Below are 23495 nucleotides of genomic sequence, written 5' to 3'. Positions count from 1 at the left end.
CAAGTCTCTTTAGGTTCTTGAGTGGCCCAGCCAGAACCTGGACTTGAACCCGATCAAACATCTCTGGAGACCTGAAAATAGCTGTGCAGCGACGCTCCCCATCCAACCGGACAGAGCTGGACAGGATCTGCAGAGAAGAATGGGAGAAACTCCCCAAATACAGGTGTGCCAAGCTTGTAGCGTCATACCCAAGAAGACTCGAGGCTGTAATCACTGACAAAAGTGCTTCAACAAAGTACTGAGTAAATGGTCTGAATACTTATGTAAATATATTTCAGCTTATTTTTATAAATTTGCTAACATTTCTAAAATCCTGTTTTTGCTTTGTCATTATGGGGTATTGTGTGTAGATTGATGAGGGGGGAAAAACTATTTAATCCATTTTAGAATAAGGCTGTAACGTAACAAAATATGGAAAAAGTCTGTCTAAATACTTTACGAATGCACTGCATATACTTAACATGGACAACATTACAGTCAACATATGCATGTGGTTATAATAATTCATTTGAATAACTTCAAAGTCAACCCTGTCAGTCTCACAACCTTGTTATGATCAAACAAGTAACAGGGTTGAGTTTTTTGGCTCAAAATGGCCACTGCTCCTCATGTGGTGAAGAACAGGAGACAACATGGCATGCATGAAATTGCATATACAGTTGAAGTCGGTTTACATACACCTTAGCCAAATACATTTAATCTCAGTTTTTCACAATTCCTGACATTTAATCATCCTAGTAAAAATTCCCTGTTTTAGGTCAGTTAGGATCACCACATTTTAAGAATGTGAAATGTCAGAATAATAGTAGAGAATGATTTATTTCAGCTTTTATTTCTTTCATCACATTCTCAGTGGGTCAGAAGTTTACATACACTCAATTACTACTTGGTAGCATTGCCTTTAAATTGTTTAACTTGGGTCAAACGTTTCGGGTACCCTTCCACAAGCATCTCACAATGAGTTTTGGCCCATTCCTCCTGACAGAGCTGATGTAACTGAGTCAGGTTTGTAGGCCTCCTTGCTCGCATACGCTTTTTCAGTTCTGCCCACACGTTTTCTATAGAATTGAGGTTAGGGCTTTGTGATGGCCACTCCAATACCTTGACTTTGTTGTCCTTAAGCCATTTTGCCACAACTTTGGAAGTATGCTTGGGGTCAWTGTCCATTTGGAAGACCCATTTGCGACCAAGCTTTAACTTCCTGACTGATYTCTTGAGATGTTGCTTCAATATATCCACATAATTTTCCTCCCTCGTGATGCCATCTATTTTGTGAAGTGCACCAGTCCCTCCTGCAGCAAAGTACCCCCACAACATGATGCTGCCACTCCCGTGCTTCACGGTTGGGATGGTGTTTTTCGGCTTGCAAGCCTCCCCCTTTTTCCTCCAAACATAACGATGGTCATTATGGCCAAACAGTTCTATTTTTGTTTCATCAGACCAGAGGACATTTCTCCAAAAAGAACGATCTTTGTCCCCATGAGCAGGTGCAAACCGTAGTCTGGCTTTTTTGATGGCGGTTATGGAGCAGTGGCTTCTTCCTTGCTGAGCGGCCTTTCAGGTTATGTCGATATAGGACTCGTTTTACTGTGGATATAGATACTTTTGCGGAGGTCTACAATTTTCTAAGGTCTTGGCTGATTTCTTTTGATTTTCCCATGATGTCAAGTAAATAGGCACTGAGTTTGAAGGTAGGCCTTGAAACACATCCACAGGTACACCTCCAATTGACTCATATGTCAATTAGCCTATCAGAAGCTTCTAAAGCCATGACATAATTTTCTGGAATTTTCCAAGCTGTTTAAAGGCACAGTCAACTTAGTGTATGTAAACTTCTGACCCACTGGAATTGTGATAGTGAATTATAAGTGAAATAATCTGCCTGTAAACAATTGTTGGAAAAATTACTTGTGTCATGCACAAAGTAGATGTCCTAACCAACTTGCCAAAACTAGTTCGTTAACAAGAAACTTGTGGAGWGGTTGAATGAGTTTTAATGACTCCAACCTAAGTGTATGTAAACTTCCGACTTCAACTGTATGTTTGCAGTAAGAAGAGAGTTTTGATAAGTAATAGTTTCCCATCTTTATTTAATGTAACAGAGTTGAGTTGAGGTCGATAACCCCAATCTAACAATACAAATCAAAGAAATATAGATATACAATAATGTGATAGCTTGCCATTCTTTGCACCATATTGTTCAGAAGACTTGTATGATGGCACTTCCAGTTGATATTGTCACATAAGTATAAGTTCCCTATTTTTATGGGGGAGATTTGTTGGTTTAACGGGGTTGAGGGTAGACTGAGGTATGCAACTAAATATTGTGATTTTAAATCAAAATCATGCATTTATTTGGAAAAAATACATTCTCAGCAAAAGAGCACAAATAGATGTTTACATCAATGGCAAAATGTATGGATTATATATATCCTAAGTACAAATTCAGTGAAGGCCACAGGGGACATGACAAAATGCTTAGTGTCAGTTGAAAACAAGATCTCTTATGATAAAGATGAAATTCATGTTATGTTTCTTACACTTCATTACAGGGGACATTTCAATTTGTATAAATAAAGCTTTTTAAATTAGATGGTGACACAATACTTAAAATATTGGACTCAAATCCTACCATTTCATGGAATGACCCAGATGTGTAAGAAACAGAAAGTGTGCCTTTTGAATTTATGTAATGTCAGTAGTCTGGTCAAGGAAGCATAATGGAAACTATATTGGCACACTCCACTTACCAAGACCATTACCAAATAAGGCACGCGGTCACCTGCTTTTATAGTGAGCCTTGAGGTGGTACCACCCAGCACATCTAGAAGGGAGTGTATTTCATACCAAACCCTCCCTTGATATGACAGGAGCACTATCACGAGTTGAACTGCTAGGGGCAAAAAGAGCTAGATTTACTTACTAAAGGACCAAAATATCTCACTTTTGCAACGAACTGTTAAAATGAAGACCAGAATTTTTCATTAAAGTTACATATGTACAATTTGATTGCACAGTGCATATGTAAAGTAAAGTCTACACCATATTAATATCACACTATGGACTCCCCTCGGATCATAAGGAAACCTGAGGAAAGAGAACAATTGAAGTCTTCAAAAGAATCCCACAAGATAACAAGATTAAAACTCACAATTTTATTATGATAATGTTATTTGATATGACAAATTACAAGTGTATGCATATTTACATTATATATTTACGAAAAGTAACAAGTTACATCTGTATAAAGAAAATACAACTATGACATGAGTTATTGAACTATACATTTTACATCATATACTTAGAATTTTCAAACCATGGTAGAAATAGCTAGACATATATAAACCAATATAACCAGAACAAGAGCTGTTAAGTTTTAGATGGAAACTATGATGGACGTGAGGCACTTTTTCAAGGTTGTCAGGATGTGAAGCCAATGGCACTAAGAAACTGAAAGAAAAGATGCATGAGAAAGAAAGGAAACAGGCAGTGTTTACAGAAGAATTAGAGTACCATTTAAACTGCAATTTTCAAAACACAAATGTTTTCCACTATTTAGAAGTAATCATAGAAATGTTACATCATCAAGCGCTGTAAGAAAAAAGCCTACATACATCATCAGTGCACCAAAGCGTTGGAGAATTGAAAAGTAACCACTCAACTGCTGTGAAAAGAAACCTTTTTAAGCAATACACTGAACACGTTTATATAGGCATTTCTTTTTAACGCAGACAAAGTCAAGAATGTACATTTTTAAGCATTCCAAAAATATGCACACTTTCCAAGATTGAAAGAAGAATAAAAGACTAGCAGCAAAGTGGTTAAAAACTGAAGTCTTATGCAAAGTTAACTGACAGGTAAAACATAAATATATTAAAGCAGACAAACATGTTGCATATATAACACAGTGTATGATAGCGAGTTACACTGTGCTGGTTAATGCAGAATGAAACAGATGATTTCAGTATCTCTCAGCTAAACTTGTATGAATGTACGTCCTACACTTTACTCCTCAGCCAGCAAGTTTTTAAATCAGGTTAATCTAATCTTGGGTTTAGCTTGCAATATGCAGGGCAATCCAAATTACAATATGGGAGAATAAAAACATTGATAAACCAACCAAATGCGCACGCACACACACACACGGTTATATGCGGTCATAGGAACTAGGTATTGTTTAAACAGTCTTTCGTAGCTGACTTTTCTCTCAAATCAATAAAAAAATTAGTGATTGTATCTAGCAGCTTTATATATATATATATATATWTTTTTTTTTAATAAGTGGACTGCCACTACTGTACCATGTTAGTACTCTAGCTTTCCACCCTTCATAGAAAACTACTATGAAACTCCATTAAAAGCTCAATTGTCATTTCCATCATGAACGCCCTCCACTTTCAATGTGAAATAATACTAAAAGGTGACTTATGTACATAATGCTGTCAATTGAAGCTACAGTATATGCATGCTGACAGCAATGATAAATACAGCTCTCTCTTTTAATTTCCAAAAAACAAGACGGGATTCTGATCCGGTATTTAAATATAGTGTTACTTATTTATAGGTGCTTGGAGTTTGGTACCTGGGGTAACGTCTACATAGCGTTAGTAAAGTGTCCCGTCACTGACTCAGTGTGGAGAGAGGTCTATGTGTTTTTCATGGTCAACAGTTTGCATAGAAAGTAAAGAGTGTTGGTTGGTACCTCGCATGGGGCATAAGAGAGGGATATGGAAGAAGTTGACTGTCCCCATCCAGTCTGGCGACGAGACAGGGTTGCCACGTACTTCTCAAGAAGTGGTGGTCCGGGGGATGGTGTGCATATCTATTGGCTACAGTACAGGGCTTGTAATGACAAGCTTTTTTAAATAGGGGTGATTTTAAATCCTTTTGATAACGATTTTGTCTAAATCACGTGTCAAACTCATTCCACGTAGTGTCTGAGGGTTTTTGCTCCACCCTTGTACTTGATTGATGAACTAATTAGTAAGGAACTCCCCTAACCTGGGTGTCTAGGTCTCAATTGAAAGGAAAAAAACAAAAACACACAGACACTCAACCCTCCGTGGAATGAGTTTGACACTGCTGGTCTAAATGATCAAAGAAACCAATTTCTTTGTTCTCAAAAACGATTAAGGTACACAGGCAGACAGATTTCTCAAAACAGTGGAATTAGCAATAACATACTGTCTTTTAAAGATGCAGCATCAAATTAATACAACCAGAGGTATGTCTACAGTTATTGTGGCTATGTTCCTCGGAGTGAAATATGGATTTCAACAAGGACCTTCATACTGCATCTCCCCATCAGCTTTCAACAAAGTCAGGTTTGTTACAACGAGTAAACACAGTTATCAGTTTCTATGATCACTGTGCTTGACATCTCACTGCATATGAAGACCTATGCACATATAGTGTGTAACAAACAATCATACCCATATGCTATAATTACTTATAGGCAAATGCCCTTTGACATTTAAAATGAGGTACCTGTTCATTCATGACTGGGCAAATGTTAAATTATGTATTCTCTGACTTACCGTGGACAAGCTGCAAAATGACTTGACAGTAGTACATTTGACTCGTTACAAATGCTTTAAATCACAAGGGGACAGACATCCAGTACTTTTGAAATMTGTAGATGGTGCTGTAACCCAACCTTGGAGACCAGTGCTTTCACGGTTGGCTTTTCGTACACAAAACTTGAGTTTTAGTTGGTAATTTCTAGTTTCCGAAAAAAAAAAAAAAAAAGGTTTTCACCAAACTAGTCTAATTTAAGTGCCTTGTTCAACAAAGGGGCACTCAAGACCCCTTACTCACCAACATTAAACAGAAAAACTTGCTGGTTGAGAAAAACTTCAGCTTTAAATAAAAAACAACAGTTTTACCATGAAGCGAAGATGTGATGGAGTCAAAATAGAAAATCTGGTAAAGTACCTGGAATTGTGACATTTTGGTCTCATGGAAGGTGAGTCAAGAAGTGCTAACATTAATTCTTGACTTGTTCAGGGGATGGAGGATTGCAAAAGACATTACCATATTTTCGCTCCTGCTCATGGAATTGATCACTTTATGTTGGAATGCAATTAAGTGGTCCAAATCACTTTGCCAAAACAAGGAAATCATTCTAACATCTAGCTATGTCAGACTGTACCAGCAAAAGATAAAAAGGTGTTACCTTCTTTTTTTGTTCAACATTTGATGAATAGGAAAAATAAGGAAACACGTACACATCCACCACAGCAACATCTCTGAACTGTTAAATGACTCAATAAGAATGGTCTTAAGGTTAATGTACCATTAGAATTGTGTGAAGGGGGGGATAAACAATTCTAGTGCACCTTCTCTAACAATTACACTGTCAGCGAATGCTCGAGTCATAAAGGAACTGCCAACGTTACCCAACTACAAATTCACAACAACATATCCCTTTTAGCATACTTCAAGTTTGTTTTCTGTATGCACAAATGTTTTGTTTTGTAGTTGCTGCTCTCTGTACAAAAGACAATATTCCTTCATAAAGTTACACATTACTTGTAGGGAGAGTGACATGGTGGCCTGGTTGTTGTGTGTATTATGTACGAGTGTGAGTAAGAGTGTGTTTGTTTAGTAATATTTCCATGTCTGCTAATCTCAATGCCTTCTCCRCGCGTTCAGCTCCTGAACTATACTTCACGCTCAGAGCCCGTAAAGCACAAGGTTAGTCTTCAGCTGCTCTCTGCGTCGAAGGACACAAAAGACCTCCAAAGCCAGGCGTCTACAACAACATGTCACCCCCTCTGAGGTGAATGAAAAACAAGGTTGCCGGCATTTTAATACCCAGCTTTTTCCCGCTTTCCTGTGTCAGCTAGCTGTGTTGTGGGTAGGTCATCCCGGGTGAGGGGTCAGAGTTCAGTCAGGTCAACCAGCGGCCTTGTGCTTGCCCCCGCAGCATCTGCAGGCCTCCCCACAGTGGTGGCAGGCTCTCAGAGGCAGGTAGCAGCACATACAGGGAGCGATGAAGGACAGTGCCGTCAGGGCCAGCCAGCGCAAGCAGAACTGCTCGTCAGCCGTGTCACACGAGCACGGGTCCGAGAAGTCTCCCTCCGAGTCGGACATGCAGTGGTACAGCATGCTCTCGGCACAAAGCATGCAGCTGACTTTATAGCTGTCTCTTATACACATCTAGTGTGGAGTCGGACATGCAGTGGTACAGCATGCTCTCGGCACAAAGCATGCAGCTGACTTTATAGATGCACTGCTTGATGGGGTCAGGAGCATCCTGGCACTGGCCCCGCTGGTTGTCCTCATGGTTGAACATTTCCCGGCAGTAGATGCAGCGAGAACGCTCCCCGTCTTCCCGCCTCCGCCGCCCTTTTTTGGACTTGAGCAGTGGTGAGGGCTGCGCCTTGATGGAGGAGTCTTTACCCAGCCCTAGCCCCAGCCCTGTGCCCATGCCCATACTCCCAGGGCCTGAGTGGGACTCCATGCCCGGCCCCTCGGGGAAGAGGTACTCACACTTCTTGCTGTCCAGTTTGTGGAAGAGGGCAGGGAAGTCAGAGTCCTCTCGCTCTGCCTCCTGCTTCCACAAGACTGGGTGGCGGTAGTCCTCGTAGCCGCGAATCAGAACGTCCTTACGAGGGTTGATCCTTACAATCTCCTCCTCGTCCATGTGAAAGCTCACATGGCGCGTCGACTTGAAGGACACCTGATGGAGACACAGTGTTATTTTATTCAGTTCAGAGAACACAACAGACATTTTAGCAGTGTCAGTATATATTTAATTTATTTGAGTATGCATCGTGAATGATCTTTACTGTCCTTCCATGTCATGTAGGACATTCTTCAGAATTAGTATACCTTATTAAACTAGATCTAACATGGAGGTTTAATCTCCAGTGGCAATACAGGGCTATTCATATACTGTAATATAGTGGGTCACGGGTCCAACTTAGGAAATGGAACGTGGCTTTCCCACCTGACCTGATTTGAATAAATTAACTTTATAAAAATGGAGACCCGTTCCGAATGAACCCGAGGACTGTCAGACACATTCCGAAAAGGCCCGTGGAGAAACAGACCCAAACAAACGCCTTCCGATCTGGATCCGAAGACCCGTTCAGATCCGAGAGCAGAAAGAAACCTCAGACTGGACACTGCCAACACCATCAATAAACAAGTGACATTGGCCAAATAACCAACAGTTATGTGTCCTTAAAACCTGCCTATAACAAATAAAATAAAACTTTGTATTTTTCAATGTGTAGAACATGCAAAACTTTATAGCCAATTGTTATATTGGTTTTTACTTTCCTAAAACAATAAATTGTCCACCTCACAGCTCAGCTGTCAGAGATGTGAGTGCTAAATGCGCCAGGGCATTGCATGCATATAGGCGTATCGGCTTAGGTGTCCACTGTATGATATTAATATTTTTAAAATATATATAAAAAAGGAAGATAAGCTTAGGCCTAGCCACACAGAAACAGAGATATAGAGTTCCTATGTTCACCTGGACAAGAGGAACACCTAAGTGAGAATGCTGTTCGACTATAATTCAGTGTTCAACACCATGGTGCCCTCCAAGCTAATCAGTAAGCTCAGGACCCTGGGACTGAACACCTCCCTTTGCAACTGGATCCTGGACTTCCTGACTGGCGGCCCCAAGGTAGTGACTGTAGGCAACAACACATCTGCCACTCTGACCCGCAACAAAGGGGCCCCTCAGGGATGCGTGCTTAGTCCCCTCCTGTACTCCCTGTTCACCCATGACTGTGTGGCCACGCACAACTCCAACATATTCAATAAGTTCGCATGACATAACATGGTTTGCCTGATCACCGACGACAATGATACAGCCTATAGGGAGAAGGTCAGTGACCTGGCAGTGTGGTGCCAGGACAACAACTTATTCCTCAACGTCAGCAAGACAAAGGAGCTGATCGTGTACTACAGGAAACGGAGGGCTGAGCATGCTCCCATTCACGTAGCCGTAGTTGAGCGGGTCAAGAGCTTCAAGTTCCTAGGTGTCACATCACTGAGGAATTATCATGGTCCACACACACCAACACAGTTGTGAAGAGGGCATGACAACACCTCTTCCTCCTAAGGTGGCTGAATCTTTTTGTGTCATGGGTTCTCAGATCCTCAAACAGTTCTACAGCTGCACCATTGAGAACATCTTGGTATGGCATCTGACTGCTCAAGGATTTCACCATGAGGCCAATGGTGACTAAATCAGTTACAGAGTTTAAAGGCTGTAATAGGAGAAAACTGAAGATGGATCAACAACATTGTAGTTACTCCACAATACCAACCTAATTGACAGAGGGAAAAGAATGAAGCCTGTATAGAATACAAATATTCACAATCATGCATCCTATTTGCAACAAGGCACTAAAGTGATACTGCAGAAAAAGCGGCAAAGCAATTCACTTTTTGTCCTGAATACAAAGTGTTATGCTTGGAGAGTACCACACTCCATTTTTAAGCATAGTGGTGGCATGTGTTTGATGTATTTGATACCGTTCCACTAATTCCGCTAAAACCATTACCACGAGCCCGTCCTCCTCAATTAAGGTGCCACATTATGTTATGGGTATGCTTGTAATCGGTAAGGACTGGGGAGTTTCAGAATAAAAAATAAAAGGAATGGAGATAAGCACAGGCAAAATCCTAGAGAAATCTGGTTCAGTCTGCTTTCCACCAGACACTGGAGATGAATTCACCTTTCAGCAGGACAATAACCTAAAGCACAACACAAGGACAAATCTACACTGGAGTTGCTTACCAAGAAGACAGTGAATGCTCCTGAGTGGCCAAATTACAGTTTTGACTTAAATCTACTTGAAAATCTATGGCCAGACCTGAAAATGGTTGTCTAGTAATGATCAACAACCAATTTGACAGAGCTTGAAGAATTTATTGAAGAATGTGCAAATGTTGCACAATCCAGGTGTGGAAAGCTCTTAAGAGACTTACCAAGAAAGACTCACAGCTGTAATCGCTGCCAAAGGTACTTCTAAAAAGTATTGACTCAGGGGTGTGAAAATATGTAAAATTAGATTTCTGTATTTAATTTTCAATAAATTTGCTAAAATGTCTAATAACCTGTTTTAATTTTGTCATTATGAGATATTGTGTGTAGAGGGGTGATATTTTTTATTTATTTAATCCATTTTGAATTCAGGCTGTAACAACAAAATGTGGAATAAGTCAAGGGCTATGAATACTTTCTGAAAGCACTGTATATTTACATATCTACATCAGTTACATCGTACACCTGCACATTGTCCCGGTACTGGTACACCGTGTATGTATTGTGTACTTATTCCTTGTGTTATTATTTTAGTATTATTTATCTTTTTCTCCATACCCGTTCTTCCTCTCCACCCGTTCTTCCTCTCCTCTCCACCCGCTCTTCCTCCTCTCCACCGTCTTTCCTCGCCTCTCCACCCGTCTTCCTCGCCTTCTCCACCCCGTCTTCCTCGCTCTCCACCCGCTCTTCTCTCCTCCTACCGCTCTTCCTCTCTCCCTACCCCCGCTCTTCCTCTCCTCCCTACCCGCTCTTCCTCTCCTCCCTACCCGCTCTTCCTCTCCTCCCTACCCGCTCTTCCTCTCCTCCCTACCTGTTCTTCCATATTTAAAGAACTGGTTTAAACCTTCACAAAAGTATTTAACAGGTCAGGCCTATTTTGCAGCAATTAAGAAAGAAGGCGAGTTCCTACCGTATGCCTACCCAACAAATGACAGCAATAGAATAAAGATATTTTATAACATGCCTACTTTTAACCCATCTTAAAATAAAATACGGAGTACAAAATTAAAGTTAAAATTCAATTTTAGCCAACAAAATGAAACATTGCATATTTAAAGAACTGGTTTAGATTCCTAAATAAGCATACAATAATAATAATGATAAAACAAATGATAATAAACACAAAATTAAATAAAAGTTTGAAAATTACCTCAAACCTGCACAAACCTGCACAGAGTCCATTTGGCCACATCAACATTCTTCTCATCTTTGTCCACTACAATATTAAACACTCCCATTGTCTGCTTCTTTTCAATATACTCTTTCTCTTTTAACTTCAATTAAAAAGGCCATCTTCGCAATCAACAGTGGCCTAGGCTCCTTTCACTCGCTCCCTCTGTCTCTCTCCTCAGCAGCAGGAGCACGCGAGGCGAGTGGCGGGAACCACTTTTAGCTGGACATAACTTATGTTTTATTGAGTTGCAATTGGCTGACACAGATAAAAAGCAGATGAAAGTAATAATTTAGGGCCCAGTGCCGCTTGGTTCCCGAGTCGGGTCTCAGAATTCCAGGTCTGTTGGACCCGTGAAGTCTTCCAGTCTAGAGGTGTTTGGTACTGACCTGAGGCGGCAGGTAGCGGTGGTTGCTGGAGGGAAACTGGTCAAAGGGCTGAGCGCGGACGTAGCATCCCCGGTAGGGTTCAGTGGACACCACATTGTGGACACTCAGGGGGGAAAAGGGCTCCTTCATTGGCGTACAGATGGAGGGCAGCGCCTCACACAGGGGCTGCAACACAACCACAAAACTTCTATATCATTCATTTTTCACATCTCACCTTAATTATACAAGGTGCCATTATTATATTTCACAAGTAGGTATAAGAAGCATATCACTGACTCACATTAGCTACAGACACCACTGATATTCTAACTATATTTGTCCCACATTTGTCCACCAGGTAGCGCCCAGAGAACACATTTCTCCCGGTGCCTTTGCCTGTGATATGAGATGACTCAAGCCCCTTCTGTTGAGAACTCAAGAGATCCTATCAGCCTCCCATGTGTTCTCACAGGCATTTTATTGATGTGACAAATCCTAGTCAACTGTATTGGACAACTACTGTTGAGAACTCTAACACACACAAATACATGTATACATACACCCACCAGGAGAGGAGGAGTGGTAGAACCGGTGCGGAGGAGAGGAGGAGAGGTAGAACCGGTGCGGAGGAGAGGTAGAACCGGTGTGGAGGAGAGAAGAGGTAGAACCGGTACGGAGGAGAGGAGAGGTAGAACCGGTACGGAGGAGAGGAGAGGTAGACCGAAGTACGAATTTTCGAGGCGGAAGGTAGAACCGTGCGCGAGGGAAGAGAGTTAGACGTGCGGAGGAGAGAGAGTGTAGACACCGGTCGATAGGATGAGAGGTAAGGACGGTAGCGAGAACGGTCGAACGTCGGAGCAGAGGAAGGTAGATACCGTCACGAGCAAGGAGAGGTAGAACCGGTACGGAGCAGCAGGAGAGGTAGAACGGTGCGGAGGAGACGTAGAACGCGGTGCGGAAGAGAGAAGAGTCGAAACGTACGGGGAGGATGAGAGAGAGACCGGTAGAGGACGGAGAGTGAGACGGAGGGATAAACGGTACGGAGAGAGAATTAGACACCGCGTGGCGGAGGAAGAGAGGTAGAACCGTTGCGGAGGAGGAAGAGAGAGTAGAGACCGGTCGAAGGAGAGGAGAGTGAGAACCCGTTAAAGGAGGAAGAGAGGTAGAACCGTACGGAGGAAGGAGAATTGAGAAACCGGTGCGGAGAGAGGAGAGTAGAAACCGTGCGGGAGGAGAGGACCTAGGAGGAAGAGAGATAGAACCGGTACGGAGGCGAGAGAAGTAGAACCGGGTACGTGAGGAGAGGAAGAGGTAGAACCGTGCGGAGGAGAGGAGAGGTAGAGAGAACCGAGGTGCGGAGATAGAGTAACGGGCGAGGAGGGTGAGATACCGTGCGGAGGAGAGAGAGGTATAAGACAGGAGAAGGTGAACCGGTCGGAGGAGAGAGCTAGGAGAACAGGTACGGAGAGAGAGAGGTAGAACCGTACGGAGGAAAGAGTAAACCGGTACGGAGGAAGGAGAGGTAAACCGTACGGAGGATAGGAGAGAGTAAACCGACGGAAGAGGTAGAACAGGCGTAATGAAAGTTCTAATGATGCACCACATTTCAGCACCCACACAAGCATGGAGCTCGCTCCATCTGAGCACTACACACCAGCCAACACTTGGACATGCAGTTGCACACAAGTCTCTAACACATATGGGTACACAAACTTATTCAGTCAACACAAAGAGCATATCTCCACACAGATAAGCAATACTTTGATTCAAACACAAGCAGAAACACACCCTTCCTCATTCAGCCTCAACTGCCTCGCTGACCTGCGTGTGAGAGAGCTGCTGGCTCGGTGTAGTCATCGGTGTGTAAAGGTCGCCACGCCAGTGTTTAACACACGCGGAAATCTGGTTGTCCCCAGCTGCCCACAGTAATTACTGTCCGTGTTGCTAAGAATCTTCTTTGACCCCCCAACTCCTTCTCTCTTTTACCCCTTCTTCCCTCCTAGACTGCTAAAGTAGTGTGTGTGTTGTGTGTGGTGTGTTGTTGTGTTTGGTGGGTGTGTGGTGTGTGTTGGTGCGCAGTCTGAGCAGGAATGCCAGAATAAGGAGGGAAAGAGAGAAAGAACAAAGAAGAAAAAAAAGTGTGTGTAGTGAGCATATGCATACGTGAGTGTGTAGCATGTGTGGTGTGTGAGAGAAGAGCAGCAGGCCAACAAATCTGCTGAGGGAATGTCAAAACCAACTCCAGCTGGAGAAATGCAGGCCAAAATTAAAATGCCAGATGACAGCTGTGTGTTGTGTGTGTGTTGTGTGTGTGGTGTGTGTGTGTGTGTGGTGTGTGTGTGTGGTGTGGTGTGTGTGTGGTGTGTGTGTGTGTGTGTGTGTGTGTGTGTGAAGAGAGAGAGAGGGGTGGGGGCATGAAATTGGAACCAGACTTGGCTTCCTTATAAAGCGCTGTGCTGAGCCCCACACTCAAAAAGGCATGCGTGGGGGCCAATCTGGTTCCGATCTGACCCCAGATGTGAAGGTGGAGATGGTGCGGGTGACCTGGCTCAGGACCAACATACGAGCTCCACAGAGTTCCACCTCCAGGCAAACACAGGGGAGGGGCTGGCCTGCTGTGTGTGTTGTATCAGTGACCAAAGACTCCCAGGTCCAAACTGCATGTTCACTTTCATTGAAGCATCCCAAGAAAAAGGAATCAGATGTGTGTTAGAGAGGGAGAGAGGAGGAGGGGAGTGAGGGATTGTGTATGAGTTCTTCAGTGTACGGGATGATGACTCATCCCTAGAATGCAACCTCGTAATACTGCTCAGCCCTGCTCTACAAGGATTCTACTGGGGCTTCTCTCACGTACGCTTCTCCTCACCAAAACAACCCAACCTGACTAGAACATGCCAGGTGCCATTTGACCCACATTTGGGGTTTACTTGTTTAATCTCTCCATGATCTGGCACCCACGCCTCTCTCAAATACTGGTTGAGTTGAGATCGCACCAACACTACAATCTACAAGTCCTATATCCATTTAAGATGAGAAAGGCTCGCCCATCCCCTCAGCGGATATCGTGCAGTACAAAACAGATGTGGTTTTGCGTTCTCAAACACCTGTCAAATGTGGTACCTAAACAAGGTTCTGCAAGGAGGGTGTGGGAGGTTGTATGCATTTGTGCAGTATGTCAGCCTTGAGTGTGTGTATGTGTCGACTGTGTGATTATGCATGTGTGTTAATTATTTTTATTTACCGTATTTTACCAGGTAAGTTGACTGAGAACACGTTCTCATTTGCAGCAACGACCTGGGGAATAGTTACAGGAGAGAGGAGGGGATGAATGAGCCATCATATAACTGGGGATATTAGGTGCCATGAGGTTTGAGGCCAGATTGGAATTTAGCCAGGACATACCTCGGGTAACACCCTAACGTCTCACGATAAGTGCCATGGGATCTTTAATGACCTCAGAGAGTCAGGACACCCGTTTAACGTCCCATCCGAAAGACGGCACCCTACACAGGGCAGTGTCCCCAATCACTGCCCTGGGGCATTGGGATATTTTTTAGACCAGAGGAAAGAGTGCCTCCTACTGGCCCTCCAACACCACTTCCAGCAGCATCTGGTCTCCCATCCAGGGACTGACCAGGACCGACCCTGCTTAGCTTCAGAAGCAAGCCAACAGTGGTATGCAGGGTGGTATGCTGCTGGCATAAGTGTGTGACTGGCTGTGGGGTGTGCGGTGTCGGGGTGAGAGAGGAAGACTGTGGCGTTTTGGTAGAGGGTGCTGAACCCTGCTGGGCAGGATGTGGGCTGATACCACACACACATTGGGTTAAGGGGTTCCAGATACCAAGAGACCTGGCTGGCCATTGATGTCTGCATGGGCTCAGAGCTTCAGATTATGAGGGGAAAACCAGACATCCCAAAACACTACTTGGCAGACATGTTACTAGGCCAGTCCAGCTCATGTAGAGAAAGGCTAAATCCAATACAGGCCCACACGAGGCTCCGGAGTGCCCTCCATCCCATGTCAAAGTGACTCGTCTCGTGGCTCTCGGCTGGGCTACAGCACAAGGTCACTTTCAGCTAAATCAATTCATGTCAGACCTTTGATGAATAAATGAAACTGAACAAAAAACTCTGAACAAATGTTTTGTCTGTGTACACAGTTCTCATCATTGGAGTCAAATTCTGTGATGCAGCCAAGGCTGGAACGTGTTAAATTATGAAGAGGTGCAGACTAATGTCACACATTGTGTGGTGGCATTTAAGTGGAGCGTTCGTTATCTCTCTCTAGCTGGGTGGCTTGGTGTTAGAGTGACTAGCCTCACGGTTTCTCGTCCGTGTAGCTCAGGTCACAGACCGCAACACTCGGATGCCAAATTACCATGGCGACACCCTCAGTTGCTCACTCACCGAACCCCCCTCCCCCTTTCCTCCCACCGCCTGCTCTTCTGCTGCTTAGCAACAATGGTGCCATTGGACTTCCTGTATGGCTGATTCCTTAAAGCTGCTCTCCACATGAACAGATTCCCCCTCCCTCTCACACCCTCTGACCTTCTCTACTCCACTCAGTGAATGAGGTCAGATACTGAGGGGTCAAAGGTGACTGCAGCCCAGCCACCGAGTCACTGATTGACACAAAACTCACAAATACTGAGAACTAAAGAACAGCAGGAGCTACTAAATGATTGGCTTGGCAGGTCTTCTGAAACAAGGACTTTCGTTAAGAGGTTCAGTTTGCCATGTATACTTAGCAAATACCARGCATTGTACCATCATGTCACAAATCTGATGGGGGTTTCTACTTGAAGTGTTAAGGAGCAGTGTTGTTTCTACAACACAAAATCAGCTTGGGTGTGTCGTCATATACCTGTACTCCCTCTTGTTCAGATTGAGAAAACCTTGCTAACCACACCTGTAGCTTGTGAAATCTCAGACTGAGGACAAAGTGATAACCAACTCCTTTATCAGCTTACCAACAATACGCCTGAGCACAGCTCAATCTATTAACAGACGAGGAACATGAGTAAATACAAGTGGCTTCAGATAATCCACGCAATTATTTTTACACAATTGGGTTCCCCCAGGTATCAGTTTTGACCAGATGACACACCTAAGCCGTGGGCACACTCGACAACTCCCCAGCAATGGAAGGTAAGGCCCTGGCTGTTCAAACAGACTCAAATCCTAAAGACAACTGGCAGAGTAGAAGACAGAAGGGCCTGAAGCAGTACAGATTTCCCTCTGCCCTGCTTCCTGGATTCTAGCACCGGCAAGAGAACTGAAACACACTAGACTTGTGAGAAGTAGAGTTAGTCCTACAGCAAACCTCAGTGCTAGCAAATAGAGACACAGGTACATGGAGAATATGAGGACCCCAGTCTTTGGACTCACCTGTAATCCATCTTCAAGAAAGTCCGAGTCGTCAAACGCAGGACAGCCTGGAAAAGAGAAGACAGAAGAAAATCAGATATTCAATAAGACTTCCAGCTACACAGATACAGGTGAGCTACAGAGAGACACAGAAAGAGTTCTCGTAACATACAGTATGTCCACACGTCACCAAGTCCCAAAAAATGACAAGTCCCCAGACCTCCCCACAAGTACGTCACTGGTGATAGAGGAAAGAGAGAAGCAATTAAGGGAGGTATGGTTGGCAAAGACTTCCATTCACCCGAGAACAGCTAAAAGGGAAATGAAAGCTATTTTGTGTTAGTGGGACACATGGCCTAATGAAATCGACTCTCTACTTGTAAAAGTGCAACTCGAGTCGAGGCTAAAAAGCCATGAATGTTGCATTCACTGACACCTAGTTTCAAGTAAGTACTGATAAGAATACTAAGTCAATCGTACTGTTGAACTCGTACCCGACTCTTAGCAACATGTCTAAAACAAGCTTTTCTTGAAATCTTGGGGGAAATAAATTAGTCCAAAGTTAAATGTGTTTGTACCGGAGGCATCGAGAGGCTCTTTTAAGACTCCTAGTTCACTTAATTAGGATCACTAAGACCTCATTTAAAACGAGCCAGGCAGGCAGCAGGAGAAACCAGGCCTCCGTCTGTACGTCCGTCTGTACGTCCGTCTGTACGTCCGTCTGTACGTCCGTCTGTGTCTCTCTCCGTTAGTTTAGAGAAGGCCGAAGAAAATTGTTGGAGCATTGAACAGTGTGTGGGTATCCATCTTCCTGTCTGTCAGTCTCTGCTACGGTGAGACCCAGGCCGCCTGTCTGTCTATAGCACGTTGAGACAGAGACGACTCTGCCAGTGCTGGGTCACGGCGCTGCCTGGGCCATGTGTCAGCTGTTCCCATGGCAACAGAGGACCGCAAGGCTGACACACCACACACTCAAACATACACTAAGAAGAACACAAACACACTGCAGTCCGGCAGCAGAGCGATGCAACAGGAATACAAAGGAACCTGCCTGTGTGCAGAAGAGGTATTACACAACACTGCCGGAATACCGAGGAAGCTAGAACAGATCAGAGGATACAGAGAGGAGTAGAACAAGCACTGAGATCTAGGCAGCAGTCTTATATAAACCCATGACTGACAACAAGACCAAAGGCAGGTAGCCTAGCAGTTAAGAGAGTTGGTAGAGTAACCGAAAAGGTCGCTGGTTCGACTCCAGTAGCCAGCAAGGTTGAAAAATCTGCTATTCTGCCCTTGAGCAAGGCAGTTAACCACCAACAACAAATGCTCCCTGGGCACTGATGATGATGTCGATAAGGTAGCCCTCGCACCTCTCTGATTATTGGGTTGGGTTCAATTTGGAAGACAGATTTCAGTTCAATGCATTCAGGTCTGCAACTGACTAGATATCACCTTTCCTTCCCCATAGGCCTGTGTGCTAATTCACAGGAATGCTAATTCTGCTAATATGCTTGTATTGATCATCCGTACCTAAAATATCCATAGCTAGAGTTATACGATTATTTTGGTGTAGTCCATTGTGCTTCATTAATTTAAACAATTGTCATGATGTTGTTAGACCCCATCAGTTTCCTCCACAGGTCTACAGGGCCGAGGACCGGACGAGATACAGTAGAGCCCAGGCCAGGTTCTAGTCTTAAGTAACACAGGTCTACAGGGCCGAGGAACCGGATGAGATACAGTAGAGGCCCAGGCCAGGTTTTAGTCTTAAGTACAACAGGTCCTACAGGGCCCGAGGACCGGATGAGATACAGTAGAGCCCAAGGCCCAGGTTCTAGTTCTTAAGTAGACAAGGTCTGCAGGGCCCTCCCGAGGACCGGACGAGGATACGGTTAGAGCGCCAGGCCAGGTTCTAGTCTTAAGTAACACAGGTCTACAGGGCGAGGACCGCGGATGAGATACGAGTCGAGCCCAGGCCAGGTTCTAGTTCTTAAGTAACCACAGGTCTACAGGGCCGAAGGACCGGATGAGATACAGTAGAGCCCCAGCCAGGTTTCTAGTCTTAAGTAGCACAGTGTCTTGCAGGGCCGAGGGACCGGACGAGATAACAGTAGAAGCCAGGCCGAGGTTCTAGTCTATTAAGTAACCACAGGGTCTAACAGGGCCGAGGAACCTGATGGAGATACAGTAGATGCCCAGGGCCAGGTTCTAGTCTTAAAGTAGCACAGGTCTGCAGGCGCCGAGGACCGGATGAGATACAGTAGAGCCCAGGCCAGGTTCTAGTCTTAAGTAACACAGGTCTACAGGGCGAGGAGACTCGGTATGAGATACCAGTAGAGGCCCATGGCCTGAGGTGTCTAGTCTTAACCGTCTCTGCGCTAACGGATCCCTTTTTAAAGGGCTTGATTCATTTCCTAAACAACCGCTGAAGTTGCAGGGCGCAACAAAAAATCATTACAAAAAAATAATTTAATAATCAATGCAATCACCAAGTGAAATATACCAAAACACAGCTTAGCTTGTTGTTAATGCCACCTATCGTAGTCTTATTTTGAAAATATGCTGTTGCCCAGCGAAAGCAATCCAATTTTTTGTGAGTGTATCATCATGCTAGAACAGCTAATCCCAAATTAGCATGTCACGAAAGTCGAAAAACAATAAAATGAATCGCTTACTTTGATAATCTTCGGATGTTTGCACTCTAGACTCCCAGTTACCACATAAATGTTATTTTGTTCGATAAATATTACTTTTATAACAAAAAAAACGCCATTTGGGTTGCGCGTTGTTCGAAAAACCAAAGCCTCGTGTCGTTCGACAAAAATTCAAAAAGTACCGTAATGTTCGTAGAAACATGTCAAATGTTTTTTTATAATCAATCCTCAGGTTGTTTTTAACAAACGTAATCGATATATTTCAACCGGACCGTAACCTATTCAATAAAAGAGAGAAAGAAAAAATGGAGAGCTACCCCTCTCGCTCGCAGGAACTAATCAAAGGACACCTGACTCGTTTTGAAAAAATCTCGCAAATTTTTCAAAATAAAAGCCTGAAACTATGTCTAAAGCCTGGTCACACCTGAGGAAGCCATTGGAAAAGTTAATCTGGTTGATACCCCTTTAAATGGAAGAAAGACGGGCAAGGAAACACAGATAAATATTAAAAAATCCACTTCCGGGTTAGATTCCTCAGGTTTGCGCCTGCAGAATCAGTTTTGGAAACTTTGGAGTGTTTTCTATCCTAATCTCTAAATTATATGCATTCTACGATTGGACCTGAGAAATAGTCCGTTTACCTTGTGAACGTTATTAAAAAAAAATAATAATAATAATCTGACACCTAGCGTCAAGATTAAGTAACACAGGTCTACAGGGCCAAGGACCGGACGAGATACAGTAGAGCCCAGGCCAGGTTCTAGTCTTAAGTAACACAGGTCTACAGGGCCGAGGACCGGACGAGATACAGTAGAGCCCAGGCCAGGTTCTGTCTTAAGTAACACTAGGGGCCAGATACAGTAAGCCCAGGCCAGGTTAGGTCTCAGCCGACCCGCCACAGCCAGGCCAGTTATAGCTGAGACCCGGGACCAGGAGGAGATAACAGTAAGGAGGCCCGCTAGAGCCCAGGACAGGGTCTAGTAACAGTCTGATGCTTAAGTAGCCTAACACAGTCGGTACTCAGGGCAGGCTGGATGGCAGATTGCTGGAGCTGGCGGCTCTCCTGCTAATTGGATGACTTTAACTTCTGGCACTACCTCTGCTGGAAATGCGTACCAGAGTCCCAAGCTGTTGTATCAACCTCAGCCATCTCCAACCAGGTTAACGTAGACTAGCTCAGCCATCTCCAACCAGGTTAACTAGCTTCACCCATCTCACCAGTCTTAACAGTCAGCCCATCTCCACCAGGATTAACGCTAGCTTAGCTCATCTCCAACCAGGTTAACCTAGGCTTTCAGCATCTCCCAACCAGGTTTAACCTAGCTTCAGCCCATCTCAACCAGGTTAACTAGCTTCAGCCCATTCTCCAACCAAGGTTAACCTAGCTTCAGCGCATCTCCAACCAGGTTAACTAGCTTCAGCCGCATCTCCAACGCAGGTTAACGCTAGCTTCAGCCATCTCGCAACCAGGTTAACCTAGCTTCAGCCTCATCCTCCAATCCAGGTTAACCTAGCTTCAGGCCGCATCTCCAACCAGGTTAACCTAGCTTCAGCTCATCTCCAACCAGGTTTAACCTAGCTTTCAGCCATCTTCCAACCAGGTTAACCTAGCTTCAGTCATCTCCAACAGAATTAACCTAGCATTCAGCCATCTCCAACAGGTTAACCTGAGCTTCAGCCATCTCCAACAGGTTTAACCTAGCTTCAGCTCATCTCCAACCAGGTTAACCTAGCTTCAGTTTCACTCCAGTTAACTTAGCTCAGCCATCTCCAACCAGGTTAACCTAGCTTCAGCTCATCTCCCATCCAGATTAAACCTACTCTCAGCACATCTCCAAACCAGGTTAAACCTAGCTTCAGCCATCTCCAACCAGGTTAACCTAGCTTCAGCCCATCTCCACCAGGGTTTAAAACCAGCTTCAGGCCGCATCTCCAACCAGGTTGAACCTTTAGCTTCAGCCCATCTCCAACCAGGTAACCTGCTTCAGCTCATCTCCAACCAGGTTAACCTAGTTTCCAGCCCATCTCCAAACCAGGTTAACCTAGCTCAGCTCACTCCAACCAGGTTAACCTAGCTTCAGCTCATCTCCAACCAGCGTATACCTAAGCTTCAGCCCATCTCCAACCAGGTTAAACTAGCTTCAGCCCATCTCAAACCAAGGGTTTACCTAGCTTCAGCTCATCTCCAAACCAGGGTTAACCTAGATTCAGCTCATTCTCCAACCAGGTTAACCTAGCTTCAAGTCCATCTCCAACCAGGTTAACCTAGCTTCAGCTCATCTCCAACCAGGTTAACCTAGCTTCAGCTCATCTCCATCCAGGTTAACCTAGCAGAGCCCAGCTTATCTCCAACTAGATTAGCCTAGCTTCAGCCCATCTCCAACCAGGTTAGCCTAGCCCAAACTCCACCTAGCCTATTCCACAGAAAAATATTCCTGCAGCAACAGGATTGTAACATTTAGTGGATAATGTTGCTTGATCGGTAGTTAGGCAATTAGCTGACTAAAATTAGGCTACATGAAAAGTGCAATACTGTTGATATTGCTGTTTCAGTGTATTTATGTAAATCCCAAAGCTCATCTGCATTTCCTGCGGTGCAGGAACATTCTCAACAAAAGAGTTATCCTATATCTGTACCTTAAAGCCTGAACTTCAAATTCCAGACGGCCCCTATCCTGACCTAAAGGTGTCCCTCAGCTTGTAGACCTATCCTCTGACTCGACTGTCTGGGCACGGGCTTGTCAGTCTGTACAGGAAGTGGTGCCCTTATGTCCTAGACAGCTGGCACAGATAAGATAGGAGAGCCAATCATAGGTGAGTGAGCCAGGAGCAGGGGAAGTCATCACAGCTAATCAACACTACACATCTACCACCAGGAGAACAGGCGGCAGGTCAACCATTACATGTCACAGACATAGAACAACACACAATGACACACACACGCATAGAAACCAACACACACAAATTAATACGAACACAGGCATAATGTCAGAGGCAAGGAGTCTACAAAAGCAGATGTTCTGTGAGGTGAGACTGTACTGAGGTGGACTGAAGCTCAGGGTCCTTCCTAACCCACCTTGGTTGATGTCTTCGATGGCCCTGCGGATCCCTCTATCGAAGGCCCTGGCGTCTGCAGGACTCTGGAAGGTCAGGCCAAACTTCTTGTCGTTGATCCTCCAATGGTGAAATATGGGGTTGACCTTGTTGTAGACCAGGTCCTTCTTTAGAATACACTCCAGAACAACCTGAACAGCGAGAGAGAGACATCTGCTAGTGACTTGAAGTTCACATTTTTCTACACTGACATTTCAGTCATTTAGCAGACGCTCTTATCCAGAGAGACTTACAGGAACAATTAGTGTTAAGGGCCTTGCTCAAGGGAACATACTTGCCCAACACTCTTAACCACTAGGCTACCTGGCCAGATGGTAAAACGTTGGTCCCACTACCTTAAGGCAGAATAATATGATACAGAACCACACAGCACAGAATCTAGTCTAGATTTCTCCAGAAGCAGCTAGAAAACCCAAAAATCWGTTTCTCACTCGAAAAGCAAAGGCGTAGAAAGTAGAAATCCAACATGGTATAGGAGTGTAAAATCACTACATGGAAACTATGCTATTTACCCCTGTCTGAGGGAGACTTTGAGGAACAGACATCTAACCGCCATCTTACTCATCACCCTAAGCTGTTTAAATGTGTCCCGTTTAATTACAACACGAAGCGTGTTGAGATAAATGAAAAGCCACAACCCTGTCCCAACACTGAATAAATTGAAACGCTCCAAATCCAACCAAATAATGAACCCTTTTCCCTCCCCTCTTCATTTATAAAACAGATTACAATATAGTGGTTTTATTTTACAAATGATAAAGCTGGAGTTAAGAACAGTTTTGGAGCCAGGCACAGAAACTAAGAGAGAAATATTATTAATTAAGACTGCTGGGTGGCCTCCAGCCCTTCCTCCAGCCCTTCCTCCAGCCCTTCCTCCAGCCCTTCCTCCAGCCCTTCCTCCAGCCCTTCCTCCAGCCCCCCAAAAGCCCTCAAAGAAATGTCATATCTCATTCTTATTGAACTCTGCCTAGAGAAAGGGCTGGAGGAAGGGCATGGAGGAAAGGGCTGGAGGAGAGGGTTGGAGAAGG

The 23495-nt window shown here is 44.3% G+C and overlaps 1 protein-coding gene across 1 annotated transcript in view; it reads right to left on the bottom strand.

Annotated features, from left to right (window-relative positions):
- Positions 1–3140: 3140 nt before the first annotated feature.
- Positions 3141–23495, bottom strand: part of LOC111963409 (sprouty-related, EVH1 domain-containing protein 1) — a 92075-nt gene continuing 71720 nt past the window's right edge. The window contains exons 3-7 of the mRNA XM_023986829.2: positions 22430–22598; positions 16721–16767; positions 11354–11518; positions 7191–7684; positions 3141–7111 (exon numbers count right to left, since the gene is read on the bottom strand). Coding sequence (XP_023842597.1) covers positions 6898–7111; positions 7191–7684; positions 11354–11518; positions 16721–16767; positions 22430–22598 — 1089 coding nt within the window. The 3' untranslated portion in view covers positions 3141–6897. The remainder of the gene's footprint in view (positions 7112–7190; positions 7685–11353; positions 11519–16720; positions 16768–22429; positions 22599–23495) is intronic.

The sequence above is a fragment of the Salvelinus sp. IW2-2015 genome, linkage group LG4q.2 (assembly GCF_002910315.2).
Source record: "Salvelinus sp. IW2-2015 linkage group LG4q.2, ASM291031v2, whole genome shotgun sequence".
Taxonomy (NCBI): domain Eukaryota; kingdom Metazoa; phylum Chordata; class Actinopteri; order Salmoniformes; family Salmonidae; genus Salvelinus; species Salvelinus sp. IW2-2015.
This window is presented reverse-complemented; position numbering and strand designations above follow the sequence as displayed.